Genomic DNA, 25,844 nt, shown 5'->3' with positions numbered 1-25,844 from the left:
ACAGCAAACAGCTAGACCGGCACTTCACGCTTAAGAGGAAACATGCCGGGACAGCTGTATTCTGCAAATCAACCGCCAATGCGGAAGTAATCGCCAGCCGCGGCAGTGTATGACAATATGCCCCCCTCCAGTGCGTATTACCCCAGGCTTACCAGGGTAACAGATAAAAACGGTGAAGTAGTCTTGGAGCATCAACATGAGAAGCTGGTTCCCACAAGTCCTCAGACTCAGGGTAACCCTTCCATGAAATCAAATATTCCAAACGGCCCCTGTAATACTGGGAATCGCAGATGGCAGAGACCTCATATTCGTCTTTACCCTTTCTGCGAAACTCCATCCGATGGGGGACAGACCTGTGGAAGTTGTCCAGAATGAAAGGTTTGAGGAGAGAGGAAAGAAAGACAGGGTGTATACGGCTAAGACTTGGAGGTAATTGTAGTTTGAAGGAAACAGGGTTGATCTCAGAAAGAATAGGAAAAGGCCCCAAAAAACGAGGCGAGAGTTTAGAAGGATGGACCCATCTGGGTAATAACTTGGTGGATAGCCACACCTTGCCCCCCTTAGACCACCTGGGACAGTCCTTGTGACGTTTGTCAGCTTGTTCTTTATTTCTCCTCCTACTGGCTTCCAAGCTGAGTTTGGCATTAGTGTGAGCTTCTGCAATGTCCTTCAGAACTGATTCGGCTGTTGGGAATTAGTAGATTTAGGGAGTATTGGTAGAAATGATCTGGGATGTACACCATAGGTACAGAAGAAAGGGTATTGTCCAATAGCTGAGTGTTTCGTGTTATTGTAGGTGAACTCTGCCGTAGGGAGCAAGGATACCCAGTTGTTCTGAAATAGGTTGCTGTAACACTGGAGATATTGTTCCAGAGTGGCGTTAAGCCTTTCAGTCTGCCCATTAAACTGAGGGTGGAAACCTGATGACAATGCTCTCTGGACACCCACTTGGGTACAGAGTGCCTTCCAGAATTTTGACTCATATCGACTACCTAGATCATAAAGAATCTTGTCCAGAAGGCCATGTTACCTGAAGATGTCTCTGGAAAATACTTCCCCCATACCTATGGCAGTAGGTAGACAGGGTAAAGGAGAAATATTTGCCATTTTGGTAAGAGTGTCAACTGTAACCATAATACAAGTGCAAGAGTCCGAAACAGAAAGATCTACTACAAAGTCTGTGGATATCAGCCCCCAAGGGCGTGAAGGTATCTCGGCTTGGGTCAGGAGTCCTAGGGGTTTGCCTGATGGATATTTGGCCATGGCACACACTGAGCATGCCTTGAGGTATTCTTCGAAGTCTCTTTTCAGATTAGGCCAAAAAAAAGTCCTTCCCACAAGTTCAGTGGTGTTGTTCCGACCTCTATGTCCAGCGGTGAGAGAGTCGTGACACCAACTGATTACCTCTTTACGCAAAGGACCTGAGGGAATGTAAAGATGATCCTTGTAGAATATCAATCCTTCCTTTTCTATTAGAGGTGTGCTTTCGTGATGCAGTAATTCAGGTAGCTCTGAAACCAGAGCCGCCTTGACCTCCTGAAGAAAAGAACCTACATGTCCCAGAATTCTGTTCCTGTGGAACACCACTCACAACAGAGTCTTTGCGAGACAATGCATCAGCCAATTTATTGTTAGTTCCTGGAAGATAAGTGATGTGGAAATTGTACTGAGCGAAGACATAGGCCCATCGGGCTTGTCGTGAGTTGGCACATTCCATTGTTTGCAAAACTCTCAGGTTCTTATGATAGGTTCTGATGATAAACACATGTTTGGCACCCAACATCAGGTGACGCCACTCCTCACAAGCCTGTTTCATAACGAGCAATTCTCTTTCGAGGACTGAATAATTCATTTGACTTGGGGAAAGAGTTTTTGAAAGATAAGCTATAGGGTGTTCAAGGCAGTCTGCTGCTTGCAGAAGAACTGCCCCTATAGCCATGGCTGAAGCATTCGTTTCAACAATAAACTGTTTGGTCTGGTCAGGATGACGTAAAATCGGAGCGGAACAGAAGGGCTTCTTAAGACGACAAAAACTCTGTTCAGCCTCTGTGGACCACAGAAAAGGACAAGCTTCTTTCTTGAGCAAACTTGTAATCGGACGAACAATTTCCGAGACGTTGAGTATAAATCTTCTGTAGAAGTTAGACAGACCGAGGAACCTTTGTACTTCTTTAACCGTGGAAGGAGCAGGCCAATTCAATATGGCAGAGACCTTGCTTTGGTCCATGTAGATCCCTCCTCGGATAAGATGTACCCTAGGTAGGGTACAGAAGAAACTGCGACAACACATTTTTCAGGTTTGACCCGGAGTTGGTTCTTTTGGAGTCGGTCCAGTACTTGAGTGACATGAAGAATATGATCGTCCATGTTCATGGAAAAAATTAGGATATCATCAAGGTATATTATCACAGATACCAAGAGCAAATCCTAGAACATCCGGTCCATGAACCGCTGAAAAACTGCTGGGGCGTTCACCAAACCAAAAGGCATCACCTTATACTCAAATAAACCGAAAGGGGTACGGAAGGCAGTCTTCCATTCGTCCTCGTTCGCAATGCGAAGTAAATGGTAGGCATTCATAAGGTTGAGTTTAGTGAAAATCGGTGCCACTTGTACAGCCTCGATAATATCTGTTATCAAAGGCATTGGGTAACGATCACACACTGTGACCTTATTTAGACCCCTGTAGTCGATGCAGGGACGAAGTTCAACCGAGTCTTTCTTTTTGATGAAAAACAAGGAGGCCCCGGGAGGGGATTTGGAGGATTGGATAAGACTGTTTTGCATATTGGTATTCAATTATTCTCTCAAGACTTGTCTCTCTGTCTGTGAGAGGGAAAACATCCGGCCAAACGGAACTAGAGCATTCGGTTCCAAATCAATATTACAATCCTCGGGCCGATGCCGAGGTAGAGTGTCAGGTCTTCTTTCCATAAAGACTTGATGATATGGAGAACAATACTGTGGTAAGGCATGCACTCCAATATGGTCTGTTATAGAGGTGGTAGTAGTTTGAAGTTTGAAATGGCTGTTTAAGGGAAGGCAATGCTGTTTGCAAAATGTAGAACAAAAGCTCAACTGATTATTAGTCCAGTTGATCTGAGGATTATGCCTTTGCAGCCACGTGATTCATAATATTGATAGGAAAATGTGCAGCTCGAATGATATCTAACTTGAGAACTTTCGAGTGTTGGAAAATGGTGACCGACAGATCTTCTGTAGTCTGAGTTATGGGACCAGAAGATAGGGGGGGAACCATCAACTCCTTCTACTTTTTGTCCTTCTTTACGGGCTATTCTTCGAAGACACACCCTGTCTGTCCATAGGGTGTCAACAAAATTGCCCGCTGCGCCACAGTCTAGGAGAGCTAGGCATTCCACTGGTTTATGATCGATGTCGTTAAGCACTGAGATGACCATCAGTCTGGAATCCTCATTCACATCTCTGGCGGAGACAGAGAGCGAGACATAGGGACTGAGAGCTGTACTGAAGGACCCCCGGAGACCAGTACCTAATGGCCCAGAGGGTGACCGTTTCCCGACCGTTTGCTTGGCACTTCAGAACAATCCTTGAGAATATGTTGGTCGGATCCACAATAGGCACAAAGTCCTTTCTCCTTCCTTCGTCTTCTCTCTTCGAATGACAGAGGCGCTATGGTAGCTCCGATCTGCATCGGTTCTTTGCGGGTGTTGGAGCGAGAGGGTAAGGGTGTTAGATGAGGCTGAGCTTCTGAAAGTGGTACAGTACCTCGTTACTTCCGACGTTCAGATCGCTTTTCCAGGAGTAGGTATTCGATTTGTAATACCGAAGACAGTAAATCTGGGAAAGTTGGCGGTCTAGGAGATCTAGCAAGTTCATCTTTGATCTCCTTTAAACCTCTCCAAAATATGGCATATTGAGCCGGCTCTGGCCATCCAGCCCTGGCTGCCAGCGTCTTGAAAGTAGAAATATAGGATAGGACATCGGAGACCCATTGCCAAGCATCAAATAAGTCTTCACGAGCTGTGAATGTCAATTCAGGTCTTTCAAAGTCATGTTGGAAATTAAGAAACCAACACGGGATTGATCTGTAGAAAAGGCACAAGGTCTGAAGTTAAAGTACACAATGCAAGCCTCCAGGAACTCTTTCACCTTCTTGGGGGACCCATCAAATTTTCCTGAGGAAAGTGCCATTGGAGGCAGCTCAACCGGTTGTGGTTCACATGCCGTGATAAGTTGCTTAAGAACAAAATGTTCCGCCTTCACAGTCTAATTCTTGGGACGTCCCTTGGATGGCCTTCCAGAGTTCCTGGATTTGTTCCTCAGTTGACATCTTGTTTTCTTGGCTTTGCAATCTGTCCAATTCTTGTTCTTTGACCACCCTTCTCTCCTCCCCACTCTCCTCACCTGAGTTGATAGTTTCCAAGTCTTCGGATTGTAGGTGGCGCCGGGTCAAATAGTCTTTCCCCTTTTTTAGTGGTAGTTGCCTACCGCGAGAGGAAGCCATAGTGAATGCTAATGAAAATGGCAGTCCTGTGGCTCCGTTCCCGTGAAAAGGCAAAAATAAGGGAAAAACCCTGAAGGCATAAAAAACCCTTATGCAGTGAAGGTAAATGTCCAAGAAACGAAGACTGAGGTTCAGCTGTTTCCGACGAAATGAACAAGGTGTGACTTGAAGGGTTCGGAGCAGGCACATCCGTTAGAAGTATGGGAGAAGAACAGTACAAAAATCAGACTAAGAGCCGGCAGAGTCGCGGGACTCCAAAGAAGAAGGTATGGGGCTCCGCAGTGCCGTACTAAACAAAATAGATGCGGCAAACAAAAAAAGGGGTATGGCAAAACAGTATAAAAGCAGGTAAGTAAAGAGAAAGCTGGGAGTGAGAATACCGGGCCGCCAGAACAAGCGGGAGTACCGGAAAGGAGAAATGGATAACGCAAGAGCGGAAAGAGGAGGGGCAAGAGGGCGTGACAAAGAAACGGGAAAGGGAGAGGAAAGCGAGCTCCAACAGGAGACTGGAAACAAGAAAACTAGCGTTTTAGCCCAAAGATAACTACAACTTACCAGCCGGGTTGCAACGCAAGGACTGATGGGAGGAGGAAGAATAAGTACCTCCCAGCGGCTTTCGCAACAGCTAGACCGGCACTTCACGCTTAAGAGGAAACGTGCCGGGACAGCTGTATTCTGCGAGGCAACTGCCAATGCAGAAGTAATCGCCAGCCGCGGCGGTGTATGACAACAACTAAAAAAATATCAATTTGTGAAATACATAATGTATACATACAAAAAACCCCAACAATACTTAAATCTTTGCCTGGGAATTAAACTCAGGTGATTTATTTTGCTGGTTAGAATTAACCATTTACCGGTCTTGGAAAATACTGGAATTATAAACAAATTACCATCTTCTGAGCGTTGGTGCAGATTATGTGAGGATAAGGAAACTTATTAAGTTGGGGAAACATTTGCTGACTTGTCCAAAGGTGATAATTACCTATAGAAAATATTATGAGAAGTATGTGCACAATGTGGACCACATAAAGGAGTACATTTTCTGGTGGCATAAGTTGAACTCTACCAATTTGAAGTGTCTAATGGCAATGTACAAATTGTGGCTAGTGGTTCAGAGGCTATTGGATATTTCAATCTGCTATGACTGAATTATTTTTGAGCTGGAATATAACAAGGGACGGATGGAATTGAATGGGAAAAGGGTACTATGTATGCCTTAGGACCTTTGTATTTCATTTTAGGAATTATGACATCCATTTATTCAGTAACATGAGTATTATTTCTTTTGAAAATGTAAAGTATTCTTCTATTTTACTGTCGATATTTTGTATATATTGTATAGAATTATGTGAAAAGTTTATTTTTAAACTGTAACACATTAATATGTTATTATATTTCAATGTATTAGGATATTTTCCAGCTTTCTTAAAGGTCTGCACTACACTTGCACTCTCTGGATATGGTTGGTCTTCATACAAAAATGTCTTGAATGAAAGTTGCAGTTTAATCCCTTGTTACAGTTCACCTCCAAAGTTCCATTCACTCTGGAGTCCAATGTATATTTAGCTCACTTGTATTGCTGAAGTTCTCCTTACTTTAAAGTTCAATAAGAGTTGAAGTTGCCACATAGAGCAGTATTTGTTTATGCTTGTGACATGAACTGGTGAGTATTTTGTGCTGAGACAAAACATAAACCACGCTGTCAAGGGCTAAACATGAGGCTGAACACACTATCTGCTGCCAAGTGAATTGATATGTAATTGTAAGCCTGGGATTTAATGTGAAGCCATGAATCTAATGAATATATTATTGTATGAACAATGAAAACTGACCGGTGATGACTCCATCATTATTTAAAAGTAATATGAGGCAATACACAGTGTATGAAAAACGCAGCCTAAAAATCCACTCCACTGGTGAAGGAAATAGTTTCCACAAGCAAACCATTTAGTTAAGGATTTCTGTAAATATGCCAAATACACTGATGTGTTCCAGGATCTTCATTGTGAGTTCACGCAAGGTCTGCGATAAAGGACATGTCTATGGTTAATCAACAAGCCAACGTTTAGAAGGTCAAGATGTCTCTGGCACTGAGCCCGAGCAGATTAAAGTGTCCTTATAAATGTGTCATTGTGTCATGGAAGCGATAAAGGTCAATGCTTTGTTAGTTCCCTTGAATCAAGACACTTATGTGAAGAAGCCAAGAGAATGTCTAACTAAGATCTTTTTTGATTCTGAATAATAACAAATATTTGGTGAAATGTGGATCAATAGATGATCATTACATTTAAAGGATGTTGAAGATCAGATCTTCATATTTTCAACAAGCATACATGATTGCACACTGGATTGCATGATGAAAAGGGGGGCTGTTCCATTTGTAGATGCTGCAGAAAAATGCAATCCATAGGATTTGCAAATCAGAAAATATGGTTTACTTTAGTATCATGCATCTAATTAGAGTGCAAAGAATCAACACTTCACACTAGCCTTTTCCTGCAAGACATGAACTGCAGGCTCTGACCTCAATACATGTTTGCTTAAGAGAAAGGGAAACTCGTGAAAATCAAATTTCTTTCAGGAATTTTTATGGAGTAAATATATTTTTGTATGTTGTATATCTGTTTAGATTCATATGCAATGCCATCTAATGGTTGATCCTGATTATTAAGCCTATGTAGGATCGATCAGGTTGTTGCATATAATACTTATTCATGCTACCTACAGTGCTCCTTCTAATTGATACCCTTATGCCATAAAAGCCCACATAGACAAGAAAGGTCTTTCAAGTATGCCCTTGATACTGTAGTAATCTGTAGAAAAGAAAGGCTAGAGAGAGGAAAGGTGTATTCACCACTTGAAAGACTCACTGCCCCCTATAATATTTGCAACAATATAGTACAGGTTAGTAATGTCACAACAGAAGTTGATGAATACTTCCCTGAAGGGATGGAAAATGTTCCGGGTGAGGAGGAAAGTCTCTGAGAAGACTATTTATTTATTTTTATTTAATTGTTTTTTTTATAACGTGATTAATACATGAGTTCAGTTTCTAAACACGGATCCGGGATTCCAACCTCTTTTGCTCTGCATGGTCCTGCTTCCAAGACCAGAATGTTGCCCCTGTGTTATCCTCCAGTCACATGACATAGGTGCACCAGCCAAGGAGCCTCGAATATCGTCATCGTCCCCAAATGAAGATCAGACGAAATATATTGCATTGCGTGAAGAGATCAGTGAATAGATTAATTATCAAGATCCAGGAAGATGAGGACGTCCTGGTAGAGGCATTGAAAGAGCCAAAACCTGTCTCACACTCAACACAACTCTAAGCACAGATCAAAAAGCAACTCAGATCTGCGATACAAGACCCAGCCTTTACAAGGCATGTCAATTTCAGGGTAGGAAAGACATGGTAGACACAGTATGATGAGACCTTTTGTTTGCAAAAGAGCACCCAAGAGTCCATTCATTTGAGATGCAATGGATAGTGTTGTCACCGGCCTCTACCTCAGAAGCACCAATGGATAAAGAGAGTAAAATGCATTCATATTGAAGGATGAAAGTGGCCACAACTGCAAATGCAACAACACTTTTGGCAAACTATGGCATGTGCGAATTGGACGGACTGCAACTATTCATCAAGTTGTTTCCAGAAGAGGCTCCAGGCTAAATCCAAACTGTAATGCCAGTAGGATTCAGGAAGCCCAACGTGTTAATAAGCAGAGGCATGGGTCATGCAAGCAGTTCCAGCCGTCGTAATAATGAGATTTTCCTGGCTCAATGTAGAGGGATTCCGACCTAAAACACAAACCAATGCAATGAATATGCCTTTTGACCAGGAACTTTATCGGGGATACAAGCAGATGATGCACTTGAAAAACCAAGAAGGAGAATGATACATATCTCAAGGACTCAGGAAGACTACAGCCAACATGAAGTGCAGACCCCTGGAAGAAGTTGCTGTTCAGGTGCCATGCAGGTATATTTTCAGTACACCAGTAGTGATCTGTAACGAGTTAGCGGGTCTCCTCCCTTTGAGCACTCAAACAAACATCCCTCCTATACCAAAACCAAGACAATGTATACAAATTCCCAAAACCCTGATTCAACTCCACAAGTACCAACTGTAATTGTGTTCCCTATGGCTTACACTGGTCGGAAGAACACTGTGTACCTCTGTGATGTTCTCACCCTGGGTTGCGATGGTGCATCCCCTATCTAAGAGGGATAGAAAGAAGAATAATCCTCGATGCTACAATGAATGTGTCATAATTATTTTTTATGAAAAGCAGTCTGGTATGGTTATTCCCAGACTTTTGTCATGGAAGGGTCCAGCAGTTCATGTGGGACTATTTGCAATTCGTACGGTACCTTGTGATTTATTCACCCTCCGTGAGGTGTGCTGGGCTCTTCCGTGGCATTCATTCCGTAAAACATTGTGAGGGGAGACAACAAGAACAAAGTAGCCACTCCTATTAAGTAAAATACTTTTTTTACACTTGATGTGGCAATACTATATACTCTCAAAAAAAGTCTCAATACTTCTTATTGTATTTCTCAAGCTATGGTTTCACTAAGCATTATTAATGCAAATGCGTGCGACCTTCTGTGCTGTCATATAGGCACTGGTCAGTAATAATGATTATTTCGTATGCATGTGTCTCACTTAGTTCCGAACCATCAGCTAAGTCTCTAGTCGACTGGTTTTGATGACTTCATTCTTGTGTCATCTTCTTAACAACCGATTTCTTTGATGTTTTTGACAATCAGTCATTCCACCCATCTGGTTTGACAGGGCACACAGCTCGATCTACAGGACAAAGTCGAAAAGAGTCTGATGTGACTTCTTAACGACCAGGATATTAAATCCATTGTGGAACTTATTACTTATTTTATGCATTTGATGCTGTTGATGTCATGGTGTTGAAGGACATTCATTAATGGCCCCCTCCCACATGCACTGGATATACAACCCAATCACAGTGCTCTTTTTGGTCATCGCCTTAGCTTATCAGGGCAGTGTGGCCTTATTACAGTACCCGTTTGACATGGATGTGGCTTTTTTGTGACCATTATATTTACCGCCTTCTTCTTTTTGCATGTATGACATGCTTCTTTAGATCGATCAGGTGTGTGTTTTCTCTTTTTTCATCTGCTTTTGCTGGATTCCAGCCTATTTGCGGGGTGAAGCTGTGAGAAGAGAGAGTAACTCCCTCGGATTCTTGTCTACTTCATGTCAATTGCTGGAAAAAAATGATCTTGCCCGACAGCCATGAGTGAATGCTAAGTTTTTATTTGTGATTTCTGTGCAGTCCACCATTTACCATATGGGCTCTTATTAGGTAGACACTTTGTATGTTGTTGCAATAATGCTAATGCTAATGGCCTTGTATACTCATACAGGAACCCATTACATGCTGTGCGGGGCATTGCATATGCCTTTGTTTCCTGTGAAGGACACACGCGCTGCAGTACTTATGTTGAAAGGCGTTCAAAAGCCTTCGCAGTGAATAGTAGACACACGCGCCAGTCAAGGCTATTAAGAAACACATTGTAGGAGGTTCGCGGGGGAACACATTCGATCTTAGCATTGCGGCTTACCTTATTCGTCTCCGCGGTTTGGGAACAATTGTGCAGCGGGACTCCGTAAGGAATCTCGTGCTGCTTGTTTATTTTTCCCAAGGGTTGTCATGGCAGCGTCTGTCTTCTTTCATGTTGACGACACCAGTCACGCTACTGTTACATGCACTGCACCTCACGGTGGCCATCTTTGATTGGTTTTTTATGGATATAGAAAAACTTGTGATTGAAAGCGAGCGAAAGAATGTATAGTTGATTACATGTAAATGATCAGAGAATAATCTATATCAGTTTCCTTATTTTTTTTCTGATTCTTTTTTGTTTTATCTTATTTTTTCTTTCAGAGGGTAATCAAGTTCATACCAGTAATTAAATAAAGAGATATCTCTATCATTTTACATGGTGCATTCTTGTATTCTTATTATGGATCACACGGCTTGCCCTTTGTTCATTGGTATGTATTGATTAAAGGCCAAATTCTTGCGGTGCAGCAAGGATTGTACTTATGGTGTGTATCTAATCAGCCCATGGTGTGAATTCCCATATTTTCCTTGTGTAATGGAATAAATTATTTCACTAGGGCCAATGTGTTCCATTGGATCTCCTCATTCAGGCCGTTATTTACCGTATTTAAACGGAAATTCCAATTTTGTTCCCTTTTAAGCAACAAATTATGGTAGTTAGCACCCCCCATGAGGTGGTGCGATTTCCTCTAGGAACTTCCACCTGAAGTCTTCTGCACTGTGTTGCAGCAGTTTAAATTGTGCTGCCAAGGACGCTGCAAGTTTTTGTGTCCTGATGCAGGAATTATGTTCGATGAGTCTTTTTTTCACTGGTCGGCAGGTGATGCCTACGTATTTTAAATTACATGGGCATGTTATTAGGTAAATGACCCCCTTGCTGTTACAGTTGCAGAACCTCCTTTGTTCCCAAGGTATCTTCCATCCAATGTCTACACACTTACTCCTTGCTGTTGGCGTGCACATCACACATGCTCCACATGGGGAGTGGCCGCTCGGTGCATTTCTGCCCCAGATGGTATTGGGCTCGTCATTGGATTCTTTAAATGTATGTGCCAGTCTGTCGCAGATGTTTTGTCTCCGCCTTATAGCGAAAGTGGGCTGGGATAGTTCACTCTTGCCGGTATATTCCGGAATATCCCACGTGAAATCATGCTAGAGCAGCATGAAAAGAAACCCCAATCTGAAACTATCACAGCAGTGTTCGGTTACTCTCCGATATCTAACAACTTAAAGAGAGAAATCAAGAACCTCTGGCCGATCCTAAATACTGGCAAGAGTGAACTATCCCAGCCCACTTTCACTATAAGGCGGAGACAAAACATCTCCGACAGACTGGCACATACATTTAAAGAATCCAGTGACGAGCCCAATACCATCTGGGGGACAACTGTATTTAATGTTCTGAATCAATACATGCTCAGCCGTCCTTTCCGGCTCTCAGCGATTATGTTGTATTAGTGTCGTTCTCTAAACCCCTTGCTTCTTCTTTTTAAGTGTGCAAGAAAATATCTACCTCAGAGAGGGACAGCATCCTGATCTCCAGGCTAAAAGAACATCGAAAAAACAATAGAAAAATCCTCTCGATACCTTGATTAGGATATTGCTCTTCATGGCGCTATAGAACCATGTTCCAATTTTGATCAGGCACATTAGGTTTGGTACAAAAAAGTGAACAAGTTATAGCTTTTTGTGTATTCATTACTAAAACATGTAGAGCCAGATTCACACCAAAAAAAAGTGAGGACAAAATGGGAGGGGCAAAGTACCCCTCCCATTCTGGCATGCATCACAATTTCCCTGAACACAAGTCCATGATTCACATTCAGGACTTAGATGCAGAAGGTTGGTATGGTGGACCAAAGGAAAAGTGGCTTCAAGGGTATTTACTTTTGTAAGAATGGGGTTCGGATGAACGCTTACAGGTACTAAATAATAAGGATATCCCCCTCTCCAAACAGTCTAAGAAGAAGTGTAAGGAAGAGGTAAACTATAGGAACTCAGGGTGTCCTGGCTAACAGGAATACTGGTCTTGCTCAGGATAGCTGCTCTAAGTACAGACTTGGGGATATAGCGCTTAATGTGCTTCTTTACAAAGTCTCAGGGATAAAGTGCCCAGTTCGCTATTTAGTATCCGCTCTCTTCTTTCGAATATATGTTGCTCACATTTCTTTTTTCAGGGATATGGTTCCCTCTCTTCTTTCAGGTATAAAGTGCTCACTCTCTTCTATCCGGGACATTGTACACTTTCTCTTGTATCAGGGATATAGTGCCCTGCTCACTTCTTTCAGAAATGTGGTAGACAGTTCACTTTTTCCAGGGATAGAGTGCCTGTGCTCTTTCTTTAGGGGTATAGTACCCTCTCTCAGGGATATGGTGCCCAGATATCTCTGCCATTGAAGATTTTCCTAGAATCATCTGGTCTATCAGATAGGCCAGTTAACATAGCTAGCCGAGGTTCATTCTGAACTCCAGTGAAGTTCACTAGTTCATGTCCTCGACATCCTTGTCTTCTCCACTAACTGACCAATGTGAATAGGTGGACTGAATCCTAGCTACTGACCTTATCTGGCTTGTTGTATGCCTCCTCCCTGCTCAGCCCATGTCTGTTATTTTGTTATTTGTTACTCAGTCCCCTGCTATGTTTTTCCCCCTGATGGGCTCCAAGATCTTCCAGTCTTATTTCCATCACCTGTGGTTCCTTCTACTCCGGCATCTTTTTCTCCAAGCTTCTTGGCATCCCCACATCCTCTCTATGACCCCTGATATTTCCAAGCTCCTAACCTTTCGGCATGCCGGTATGTTTCAGCAGAGAGGCATGGGGACTGCATTACATTCTGGCAGTCTTACCTCTGACCAGATCCCCCGGCCGAAGAATGTTAAACTACATTTCTCAAGATTCGTTTTTCTTTCTTGGCATTGGTGCATCCCTCTGAGGGTCGCATTTGACAAAATGCCCCGTCATGAAGGTTGACATTGATCATTGCATTTTCGGCCTTTGCACCTGGATGACGAGCTCTGGCCCGGTGACATTTATTTTATTTTATTTTAGCATTTGTAAAGCGCACTACAGCCCACAGGCAACGAGGCGCTATAAGGACATTTTAAGAAGGCTTGCTTGAGGGTTACAGTAAGCGGCCCCAAAGAGTAAATTTAACTACATTCGCATGATTACAGAGGATACACATAGGACGTTACAGTTGGTTACTAATAATCTAGTCTAGGTAACAGGAGGCAACACAGATATTCTCCTATACAAGGTGCAACATTAGAAGTGCAAAACCTAGAATGACAAGGTCTTAAATGAAGAGGTTGGTTTTTAAGGCCTTGCGGAAGGCCGTGTGTGAGTCGTTTGAGCTAATCTGAGCGGGGAGGTTGTTCCATAAGGTTGCCGCCATAGTAGGGAAGCTGGTGCCTCCTGCGCGCACTTGGAAAGATCTCCTTGGTTACCATTGACTTGAGGGCTAAGACCCAGATTTTCCTTTGTAAAATAAAGGCTCCTAGCCCCTGACCTCAAGAACAGCAGGGGACCTGAGCTTAAGGGAGAGGGTCTCATGAGCCCTACCACAACCAAAACTTTCAGGGACTATGTTCTCCAAAACCTTGCACTAGCACTGACGTTTTACTTACATTTACACAAGTATAATATAGACATGCCCTCCTCTAAATTAGCTGAAAAGGAAAATACGTGAAGGCCCAGCTGGGGGTAATTGTAATCAAATTAAGCTTGCTTCACTGTCCCAACCCCTGGGTTTAATAAGTTTTGTTAACTTTATTTACGGAAGCATGGAATCCCTCCTATTTGACTAACTGAATGAAATGTTTATATCTAGACTAGACAGACCCTCTTAACGCTCTCCTGTTTTACCTGAAATTAATAATTAGTTATTCACATCGAAAACATTAATTAAAATATCTTTATAGTAAAATGCATAGATTTCTTAAGTCAAGTCTGACACAATGCATCGTGATTCACATTACATTGTTATACTCTTGATACCTGGAAAAAGAAGCATCTATGATCTAAAATATGTCCTAGTTGGAAATAGAGAAAAACATTTGCTTTGTACCTCTGATTGAACATGTTACAATGTATTGTGAATCACAAAGCATTGTGCTTGACTTGATTATAATCAAATGTATATTCTCTATGTTTATAACTAATTAAAGAGATGTTGTGTAAAATAATAGACTGAAAAGAAGCCTACCAAGCCCATATATCAATATTACAGTCAGATCTTCACGCACAGGCGTCTAGTAACATGTTTTCAGAAGTGAAATGGGCACCTGGGAAGAGAAAGTTCCCACAGGGCTTCTAGATTTATATGGTAGACGTCCTTACCCACCCCATCTCCTCGGCTTTGTCCGTGCCTTGCTTGAATCCCCCTGGTTGCGTTCCCTCGGGTTCAGTGACATCCCAGCTAGGTTTGCCCTTTATGGATCCCTTACATACATAGATGTATGCATGCAAATGACTGGATATGTGCATGGCAGGCACCACAGGTGCTTCTGGTATCCGACTAACTACGGACCGCATCCCAAAGTAGGCATATCCATGACAACAAGAGTAGATTCTTCAACAACATTTACTCTTACATACAATGGTATGATTTGCAATTTGTCAAGGGGTTAAAACATAGGGGAGAGAGAGAGTTGAACCTGGGCATGACAGGCGGTGCAGGTGACATTTCAGTGCTGCGAGATAGTCCAGGACTTGGATATCCTGGCTGGTAATTGCCCAAAGCACGAGAGGGGCAGAAATACATGTGCCTACTCTTAAGATCTGGCATCATTTTTTTATGCATCAGCACAGTGCCATTCCATTGACTGCCTTGCTGCATCTGAGGTGGGAGTACAAAAAGGCAAGTATAGTCTCGCAATCGCTTTGCAAACGGAGTCCTTGTTTTAATACTCATTCGGGATTTGGGTGCATTCTGCCGTGATTATTCATCCTTTTGCCTGATATTTAGCAGGGATTGGAACCCTGGTTACGATAGTTATAGTCTACTGGTGGAAGTGGAAGGGAGGTGGATGGTGCATGTTAGCCAGTGCTTCACCCGGTCCCCAAAATCATGCTGTTAAGTCATTGCTGGCCCTCATCACAACAGGATGTGGGCAGCATCTGCTGTTGGCCTTTGGATGCTGCCCTTCAGATTTAGCAAGTGCAAGCTGCATAAGCAAGAGGTGCTGCTGGACTTTCTCTTATCTGACTGAGCAACTTCCCAACATTGCCTTCCTCGACCCTATCGTGATCGAGGCAGTTTTATGTAGATCTCTACTGCAATATTATATTAAAGCATGTCATTTGCTTTGATAATTAGATTTCTCAAAGTATTCATGCAGTGTCGAATTTGTCCTGTTCCCCATTGTAGATGTTCTCAAATTGGAGATGGCTAAATGTGGCATTGACGCCCAGAGCCTTCTAGATCTGTTGGCAGATTTCAGAGCTCTTTCCAATGCCACCTTAGCCTCCCATCTGTGACCACTGTGAAACACCCGTTCTCTTCTTGATAAACCTGTTGCCCTGGTCCTATGCTGCTGTTAACCCTAGGCCTACAGACCCGTGATGTCCTACAGTTTAATGTCCTATTTTTTCTTCATTCTTTCTGAGACACCTTCAGCAAATGCGGGGGACCTTCTATGATGATGTTAAATGGCACTTAATTCATGATGTATATCAAGGACCATGTCGCTGTAAAGACTCAACATTTATCGCATGCCTTCACGAGATTGCTCACTATCAAACATTTCAGATTGGGAAAGATGCTTGTCTTCAGGCCAAACTCCCATCAGTAACAGCCTCCATCCATGGGTATGCAACCCTGACCTCCAACTGTAAAGGAACTGCCAATGATTGTGAAAGACATGTGAATTTCCTGCCTCCGAAAATTGCAGTCTCTGTGGCCAGTTTCTTTCCAGCTAAAGGTTTTTAGATGCATCTTCTCCATCTTGCCTTCCCCAGAGAGTCCCTTCATCAAGATCCTTGTAACCTTATGACCTTTATGCCATGTATCTTTACTTGGCTTCCCCGCAATAGACGTGTGTTTGCCACTGTGCCAGTCTGCATATGCCTCCATGCTATTTTACTTAAGCAAGGACCTGCGGTGATTCAAGTTCTGCGTCAGTTATGATGCAGAACTTGAATCATCCCAGGTCCTTGCAGTGAGCCTCAGAGTCGTGTTCAAAGACTTGTGTTGGGTTTCTGACACAGGTCACTCGATGATAACTCGCAGGTTCCGCTCCTACATTAGACGTGGGTCATACGATTTGGGGTTGTTAGACCGAGGAGGAAATGTTCGAAGGAGAAATGACCGAAGATTATTTGTTCGAAATAATCTTTGGTCTTTTCTCCCCTGAACATTCCCGATGTGGCCAAACCGCTACCCACACCCCCACCCCTACCCACACCCCCAATACACCCCCGCCACACCCCCACGCCCCACACCCCTACTTACCTTCAATTCCATCTCTCTGGTCCCTGCAATGCCAGTTCCTTTTCACTTCCGTGATCGGGAACCGGCGCCGCAGGGTCCTTACCTTTTTATTTTATCTTCATCGGGTCAGCTGCGGGGGTGTTCCCCGCAACCCCCACTCACTATACTTTTTAGTATAGTGGAGGGGAGTTGCGGGGGACACACCTGCAGCCTTTATTTTTTTTGGACTGCGGGAAAGCTGCAGGGGACACCCCCAGCAACACCCTCTCACAGTATAGTAAGCGGGGGTTGGAGGGACACCCCTGTACCCCTAAACCGAATCCAAATGACTTACGCAAATAAAAGTCCGACAGAAGGTACCTTCTTTCAGACTTTTGGTGGGCTTAGGTCATTTGGATTTGCTCATTTTGGCCAAACCCGGTCATACGGTTCTCAGAATTGTGTGTTCACTTAGTCCCTAAAGTCAGAAAAGCATGGTCTGGAGAGTGGCCGTTTTGGTATTGACAGCTCCTCATATGGTTAGGGGTCGCTTGAACTTTCACAAACAACTAAAAATGATCTTGTTATTTTCCTAATCCAATGGGTCTAAATGCCTGGACTTCACCCATCGATAACTCTGCACCTCGGTTATATTACAAAGAGAAACATGTACATTATCAGGTCAGCATAACTCTGACGCACAGAAATGCCAGTCTGCTACAGGGGAAAAATAAGGGGGAAAGAAGATGTTTTCCCTTATTAAAATCTCCCCGATATACTACCACGGTATCACCAACACAGATTAGCCTCTTTGACAATTGATCTCAAGATACAAAAGTGTCTCGCTCTCAGCAGGACACCTGTACTCGCCTGAATAAAACATGCTTACGAAATCAGTCATCAGTCAAGTGCGGGTGGTTTTGGAGGGTGAATGTATTTTCTAATTTTTGCTTACATTGTCTTTAATACTGTAGGACTGTGTTTCCTGGGCATCCATGCACATTAATCTATAACTCTACTTGTCATCGATATGTTGTGCTGGCGTGCAGTATTTGCCATTAATCTCAGAATAGCTCTTGTAAATTAAGCTCTAGTTGTGTAGGCTGTGCACAATGCATCCATTGTATGCAAACTTATGTTTCTGTCTTTTTACTTTTTGTTTTAGTTTAAAGGCAAGACACCCCCGCCGTGTGATCCAGTGTGTAAAAACATTGATTGGATCTGCACCGTCTGGCACCAGCTGAATACCTGCTTGTCTCGCTTGGGCACACCAGAAGCACTGATAGGACCAAAATATTTCTTCTCTTGTCCAGTAGTGCCGGGGAATGCTCAAAGCATAGTTAAGTGAGTGTTTGGTATTGCTGCCTAAATCAAAAACTCTGCTCGAACGTAGGCTAGAAACCCCTAGCAGTTTCTTTTTGTTATAGTTCTGCGGCACTTACAATCTTCATGATCAACTTATATTAATTACAATGATAGTGATATTTAATTCATATATTTATTGAAATTTGATTGCTTTCTAAATTAATATGACCAATACACAATCCTTAAATTGGAGTGGGGCGGCACATTTTCCATGATTTGGAAACCCTTACTCCCGCTGCGCATCATTGAATGAATTTCTATATGATGGATGACCAGCAAAGAAAGATTAGAAGCAAAAACAAGGTGCATGCTCATCTGCCAACCATTTTAAGGCGTACACTCTTAAATGCATTTGATTTGTCATGCTGTCAATCCATCTCACAAGCTTGCACTTGAAATAGGACCGCTTGTGTCATCAAAGTTGGTCAAGAGGTGTTTTAAATCCAGGAAATAACAAGAGGAAATTAATGATTGGCCCATGCAGTGGTTTGATCAGAAGTGCTTTCAAGCAATGCCGGGCGGTGCCCCCATCTTCACACACTGTCTTAGCAATGCAACCAGAAAAGATGTCTTCAACATCTATAAAACCAAGAAAAAGTAATGTCGAAAAGTGATTTGACAAAAAAGGACTGTTTCCAAAGATCAGCTTGGCACTTAATATGTTGATTAATTAAGACTAAGTGTGTGAAGTGTTCTGTTAGTTGCTTGCATGGGGCTTGACAAATGGTACCAGAGGTTCTTAAAACAAAAAGTGGGATGCATAGTATCAATGGGTCTAATATTTGATAATCAATTTAGTGTATCTGGGTTAATGGCAATTACTATAAGGGGGGTAGGAGGATGGTGTAACCGCTAAAGTGATGGCTTAGGAATAACCATAACCAAAACATTTGCTGGTTGGAAGCTTTAGAACTAATCTTAAGTACTAGCATTGCTCCCGGCATTCCTGAACACACCACTGGTTTCAGCCATTGCAGAAGTGGACAAGGCATCAATCTTCAACGTAGCATTAGGAATAACCATAGCTAAAGTTTAAAGGTAATTTTGGTCATTAACAGCCGCCGTGCCAGTATTGCCACAGATGTTAATAAGCTAAATCCCTTCTCTTCCTGCCCAAGTACTGTTTAACATGTTTTCCAGAGGTGAGGAATACATTTGCTGTCTTGCATCTGATATATATTTTTTAAATTGTATTACATAGTGTGAAGATTGCCTCCAAAGCTGTTGTGGCAGAAGGCAATTGCTCTTTTTTGTTTAAAAAAAAGTTTTATTTAAGAATTTCAAAGAACAGTATATATGTCACAGATGTATCAAATACAAAAAGAATTTAGAACAATTCTGTAACATTGCCAAAGCATATGGAGCGCACAAAGGAACAAAGAAAAGAATAGAAGGAAGGAATGACTGAGGGACGAGTGGGGCGGTAAAGGACACAACATTTGTTTATACACATGTCGTGTTTGACGGTTGCAAGACACAACTATAGTATAGCCATATAGCAAGTTCTCAATAAGATTACTTTTTCAGTCGTACACATCAACAAAAGTTTCCCAAATTGTCAATTTTGTATAATGTGCCCCATCTATGATCAAGATTTTCTCATTGGAAGCCTGTAGGCTAATTTATGAGATCCAGTCTTCAATTATATTCCTAATTGTCTATTTGAAAATTCTAACAATGAGCTTCTTAGCAAACAGTATGGCCCTAGTTAAAAATCCTGGTACCCCTCACTCTCGTGTCAACGTGGATAGTTGTCCATTCCGATGCAACACTGTCAGTAAAGCATCTAGTGACACTTTCAAACTCAAGATTAACTCTAATATTGCACCACGAGCTATCCAGAATTGTTGGTCCCAAATGCTGTTACATTGGATATGAATCAGGTGAGCTATGAGCAATGGGAAACCCAGCAGCTGTTCTCTTCCCTACCCAGTTTCTGCTATGTTCCAATATACCAATATCTATGATAGAAATATCTCTGCTGGGTGGTTAATAGTGACGGGCCTGCTGTGGTATTGAATGGCATTGTAATCACATCTACATATATGTTTAACTAATCGCACTGCCTAGTTCCCCTGCCCATGATCTGGTTTCTGGGAATCCAAGCCCTTAATTTCATGTATTCCATTATATGTACATATAATTGGTCGATTTCGACCAAAACTACATGAACGAAGTGCACACTTTTAAATAAATGCCTGTGAAAAGCCGTATTACAAGCCACGTTCATCCTTCACAGACTCTGTCTCTCGATTTCTCCTAGTTGTAGATTCAGGCCTTGCTTCTGGACACCACTCGCAAACTAAAAATATCTGTTTCTGACAACTGTAGCCCTCACACTCTGTGGCAGACAGTAACCATGACCATATATGTCAACATTCACATAGCGCACCCACTCAATCATAGGAGCAACACCTGCCCAATTTACCTGGTACTTGTACTTGATTTACATGGGGGTTTGTTGTAGGGATATGCTGAGCACAGCACACTGTGACCCACTACAAACAATACCACCACTGAATAGAATTGTTAAGTACCTACAGCCAATGTTTAAATGTTTAGCAGGGATGAGAAGTTGAGACATGTTCAAAGAAGCTCCCTGGGGCTCACATTAAGACTGACTATCCCTACCATTGGGAACTTATTATATTTAAGTTATGTGTGACTAAGGTTTGTGTTTGTGAAATGCTACTCAGCTAAAAATGGGGAAAGTTTTCAGTAAAAGAGTTATCCCCTCCTTCCTGCAGTTTTATGGTCTTTTAGATAAGGTTGCAAATCTAATGCAGACCTGCATTCAATGCATCCTATTCCCTCGCACAATGGAGTTCAAATTAAGAATGCACCCTTTTTTGTTTTTGTTTTGGGAATGAACTCACTAGTGGGTGCTCCATATCGAATTGTAAAGGTTAAGTACCTCAAAGTAATCCAAAGGTAATCAAAAATAGAGTACACAAATTGCTAGAAAAAACAGCTTTCATTTGCAAATACAGCTGGGAGAATCAGACAGCTGCTTCGAACTAAACTGAGCACCATCTCAACACGCCCACTGTTGGCTATAATATTTAAACCAAAAAACCACAAATTTAACATTTCCACTGGCCATTCATCATTAAAGCCCCTAAAGAAAACTATACATTAAGCAACATAATTTGTGGTTTCCTTTCTCGTGACCATCAAAATACCACCCCTCAAACATGACATAATTTCATCGGGCCTCATCACGGGTTGGGCGCAGCGGTAGAAATGCAGTGGTAATGCTATTATCGCTGCATTACCGCTCCGCCCAATCCCGAGTTTGGGCAGATTTACCTCCAGCATAGAGCTGAAGGTAAATCTCAAGCTTTCTGCCCATTTTCGGTGCTATTACCACCAACTCTATTACAGCCACGGTAATAGCACCGAAAAGCCCCATAGAGTCCTCTGGACTCTTAACAAAATAGGGAATTACAGCCTTACCACAACTCGGGATCCGGCTCTAATAGCGTCGGATCGAGTTGCGGTAATGCTATTTGCGTTGACGGTATCCCAGTGCAATTACTGCCAGGATACCACCACAGCTGTGATGAGGCCTATAGTCCGCACAAAATGCATCATTTTAATTGGCTGTCGCCCTTCGTGTTATAATTGATTAAAACATCTGTAACCTAATTGGACAATGACATCTGAAGCAGCCCGGGCTGTACCATCGCACGAGGCGAACCAATCATGTAGTGAGTGGAAATCAGCGAGGACAACATTTTGTTGCATCCCATCAAACACGTGAATCCCTTCCCCATAATTGTCCCTCTTGGCTTCTGTGAGAAACCTGAAGGTGTCTCAGCCTCTGGTCCCCGGAGATCTGTCGTCCAGGTGGCCAGGACACAGCTATCGCTATTGGATCCAGTTCCTGGGGGTGGACCAGCGGGGAGGATCACCTGAGCGTGGGGTGTCTCCTTCCTGTAACACCTACCCCCACCCCTTTTTCCACACAAACACTTTCTTACATGGTAACAGACAAGGGACTAACACCAGAGCCATTCACCTGACATGTCCCAACACTCGGGTCAGGCAGTTGACAATAACCACGCACACCTGCCGGCCCTATACCTTCCCCACAGGGATAAAAGGCAGAGCACAAAAGCACACTTCGAGCAAGGCCAAATGCACGAGTAGACATCTACACCAAACCGGCAGTACAAAGGGAGAAGAAAAACAGTGAGACCTGGAAGGACGATGAAGGGGGCATTGCCCTTGCACTTTTCAACTCAGACCCGCAAAGCCTCCAAAAGGGAAATTGTAAGACCGGGAGTTACAGCTGGTGTGCGGAGCAACAGAGGTCAATGGTACACGTGGGCCTCCTGCTTTGATAACGTAGGTGGAGAGGCAAGCTGGTTACCGTGGTACTATCCTTGACTCCAGAGAACAAAGAAGCCAATGGTTTCACCACAGCCGATGAGTCGGCGGAAGCTGATATCAAACCAAACTGGGTTAAGCCCAAGGTTGCGAGCAGCAATATTTTGAATGCAAGAAGAAATTACTTGTGTGTACGTTTGAACTTTAAAGAAAGCCCAGTTGAGGTCCAGGTGCAGAGGGGTCCAGCACCACGTGCGCACTCATTCGAAAAGCTCTGACCAGGACCTGTTTTGTTTGAAAACTACAACAACCAGTAGGCCTTAGGAAAGGGGGGTGTGAGGCATCAGAGTGGTCCTATACGGGTCACGTCAAATCCCTTAAACAATCTAAAATTTCTGACCCTTTGCCAGAGGAAAGCTAGGGGAAGGGAACCCCGCTTTTCACTACTATTGTGAACTGTGATAATTGTCAAGTGTGAACCCGACAGAGGGATGCAGAAAGAAACCGAAAGAATCCCTCCTTTCTGATAAAACTGAGCAATACATGTACTGTATTAGGAATACATGAACTGTGATGAAGAAAGGCAGTAGTGAACCCGACGGAGGAAGGCCCGTTTTTGTAAGGAGGATCTGAGCCCAACAGAGGGAGATCCCAGGGGCGAAGAGCAATCGCCCAAAGAACTTTTGTTAGTTTGTCATTGTGAAATCCGAGTGAAGAACAATTGCCCATGGTGCAAGATAACCGAGATAACCTTTGTTTGTTTGCTACTTTGAATCAGTAAACCTTCTAAGGCCAGAGACTTTTAGAAGAAAGAGACTTAGCCTCGGAAGGGGTTTTGATATCGTGGAACTGTACTGTGAACCTCGTGCAGTCGAGGCCCAAGAATGTGCTGTGCTCGAGAGTCCCGCCATATCCCATGCCTCAAACGTGGGGAAGAGAGACCCAGCCGTACCCTCCTGACCTATCATTCTTTTCTGATGAACTTTCTCCCACGCTCTTTTTGTAACTAGTAGTAAGCATTGGCAATAGATTTTTTTAGTATAGGCCCTTTTTATTTGACAAGACGCCACTAAGACTGCCTTATTTTTATTTGATGGTCGTAGCTTGCTGTCATCTTAGATTTAGGTTTAAATTAGGCGTTCATCTCACCTATTATAAGGTTCAATAAACACCCTTGAACTGTGATCACTTTTGTCTCTCTTTACTGTTACCACCATGAGTTCCTTACACTTCCCGCCCCTTGAACTTGATCACTCTGCAAATCACATCTCGATACATGTTGCCAACGCTGGAAGCAACCTTGTAGTTCTCTTCTCACAATGATAAAACATGTTTAAGGCCCTGCACCTAGATTTTTTTTTTATGTATTCTTTTTACCAAGGAACTTTATCACTGCACCAAGTGACCTACTTTCAGGGGCGGCACTGTGGTCACAGCCTAGTTCTTCATTTTGGCAATGCTGCTTTGTGGGGCCTTTTTCGGTATCTTAGTGTGTCCTTCACAACCATTGTGCATTCATTTGTCTTTTGTCTGGGAAGGCACCTGCTGTCTCGAGTCTTATTTCAGGCCCCTGAGAACTTCCACCCTCGCACAATCAGCTGAAAACGGTTCTACACCCCTTCCCATCTTGACCTTGGCTGCTTGGAGCTTTCTGCCCAACAGCAGAAATAAAATTCAATTACATGATCATAGCTCAGAAATGCAGCCTGGCACACTAGAATGGCGAAATCTACAGCCTTTAACACTGGCCTATTCTAACATGGCAGACCTCTTGCTCATTACAACAACTAACAACTATACTTAATAAAGCTTCATCTACAGATTCACAATAAATCCAAGCTGCATAACTGTATCTAATAATATAGGTGTGGTGAATAGAATGAGAAGAAATACTTTGCTACACGTGTGACAACTCCCTAGAAGTGTGGCAAAACTATGTCTACCCAAAATACAATGTCCCACCACAAAAAGCATGTGATAGCCACGTCACTCCCATGGGGCTAATACCCTGCTGAGCTTTTTCAACAGATACTTGCTCACACGTTTAGGAGGTTAGACTTGGATATTTACACACTCATTTTACTCTGCACCATCTCACCATGACCAAGTCATCTAGGGGACTTTGAAAGCTAATGCATTATCCCATAGCTTCATAATATCTTTAGTTCGTCCCATGAAAAAGGTATGAAAACCTGCTTCACTAAGTTAAAAAAAGACAATAAGAAAGGACACAGTCAGGTGATAACTTAAGTCAAACAGAAATACATTGGAGCGTGAAAAATAAAATGCCAAATGCACACAATTGTGATGGCACATCCAACATTTCTACATTCTAACTCACGGTCCTGCAACCTTTGTATCTCTGGATGTTTTGGACGAAAGCATCCACCCACCCTAGCCAGTGTAGTCAATGGTGAAGGATCCTGGGAATTTGTTGTCCAAAACATCTCAAAATCCACCCTGATCCTGCTTAAACAACTAAAATACATTGCTCTCGAGGGTCGGAGAAAAGGATTTGACCTATCTTTTATCCAAATATTTTCCAATTGTGCGGGCATGATAAAAGTAAAAGATATTAGTAAGACTAATTTCAAGTAATTCAAATTATTGTGTACGCATGCAACTCATTGGTTCAATGAACCTTTTCCTCACCGCCATTATTGTGTACTTGCAGGTGGATGTCAAAGCTATGGAATGCAGTCATCGCACCCAGAGTTCAAGAAGCCATCTTCTCCCGGGCATCCGTAAAAAGACTCTCACCAGTGGGGAACAGAGTGGGCAGGAAATCTCCAAGTCAAGGACAACAGGCAGTTGTGAAAGCTGCCCTCAGTATCCTTCTGAATAAAGCTGTTCTACACGGATGCCCTCTCCCCAGAGCAGGTACATAGCCAGCGATTATGTACAGAACTATGGTCATCCGAGTCAAACCACCAGTGCAGATGTGTTCTCAGATTTGGAGTGGGAGTGGTGCTGCAGGTGATGCTGGGTTAGAGTCGCCCACTCCCTAGTTGGGTGCTTGGAAGGTAGACTAATATGGCTAGTAATTGTAGGACCAGGCTGCTTTCCTAAGCATATGGGTGCTGTAGAGCAACAGGTTTCATCTTTACCCTACTGAGCCTCAAGCCAGGCCTGGCCCATACATGGGTGTCATGGAAAAACCAGTATAATACATTTATTGGAAAGGTGCTACTGGTTTCTTGCTGACAAGTTTCAGGAGTAGCTCTCTGCCTATTACTTTGGTAATTATGTTTGAAAGCATCTCCTCTTGGGGAACCAGTTAAGTATGTTCTGCACACTTGAAGGTGTACAGCAGCTCTCTATGTAGAGGTACCCACGTATTTTTGAGAATTCTCTGTGGTTCTATTAATGCTTCCTGTTAGGATAGATTTCTCTTTTTGCAACTTTCCCTCCATAGTTTTTATGGCCCTCCATTCTTTTTGCTCTGTTTTTAAACGTATTCTTACATTTTGAAGTGAAGTCAAACCTTCAGCTTTGGGGAAACTGATTAATCCTTTGAATTCTTGTACTTTTTAACATTGCATAAACAACTGTACAATGCAGTGTAGAGGGGATACTTTTGTATCACCCTATCGTTTTACACTTGGAAGTTTTGCTTACTTTTATATGTTCCTAAAGACAAGC

The 25,844-nt window shown here is 42.8% G+C and overlaps 1 protein-coding gene across 1 annotated transcript in view; it reads left to right on the top strand.

Annotated features, from left to right (window-relative positions):
• Positions 1-25,844, top strand: part of CTTNBP2 (cortactin binding protein 2) — a 592,842-nt gene that overhangs the window by 467,009 nt on the left and 99,989 nt on the right. Inside the window, exons 17-18 of the mRNA XM_069627945.1 lie at positions 17,671-17,849; positions 24,877-25,082. Coding sequence (XP_069484046.1) covers positions 17,671-17,849; positions 24,877-25,082 — 385 coding nt within the window. The remainder of the gene's footprint in view (positions 1-17,670; positions 17,850-24,876; positions 25,083-25,844) is intronic.

This window comes from Ambystoma mexicanum, chromosome 12 (assembly GCF_040938575.1).
Source record: "Ambystoma mexicanum isolate Mex_15411 chromosome 12, UKY_AmexF1_1, whole genome shotgun sequence".
In the NCBI taxonomy this organism is placed as follows: domain Eukaryota; kingdom Metazoa; phylum Chordata; class Amphibia; order Caudata; family Ambystomatidae; genus Ambystoma; species Ambystoma mexicanum.
This window is presented reverse-complemented; position numbering and strand designations above follow the sequence as displayed.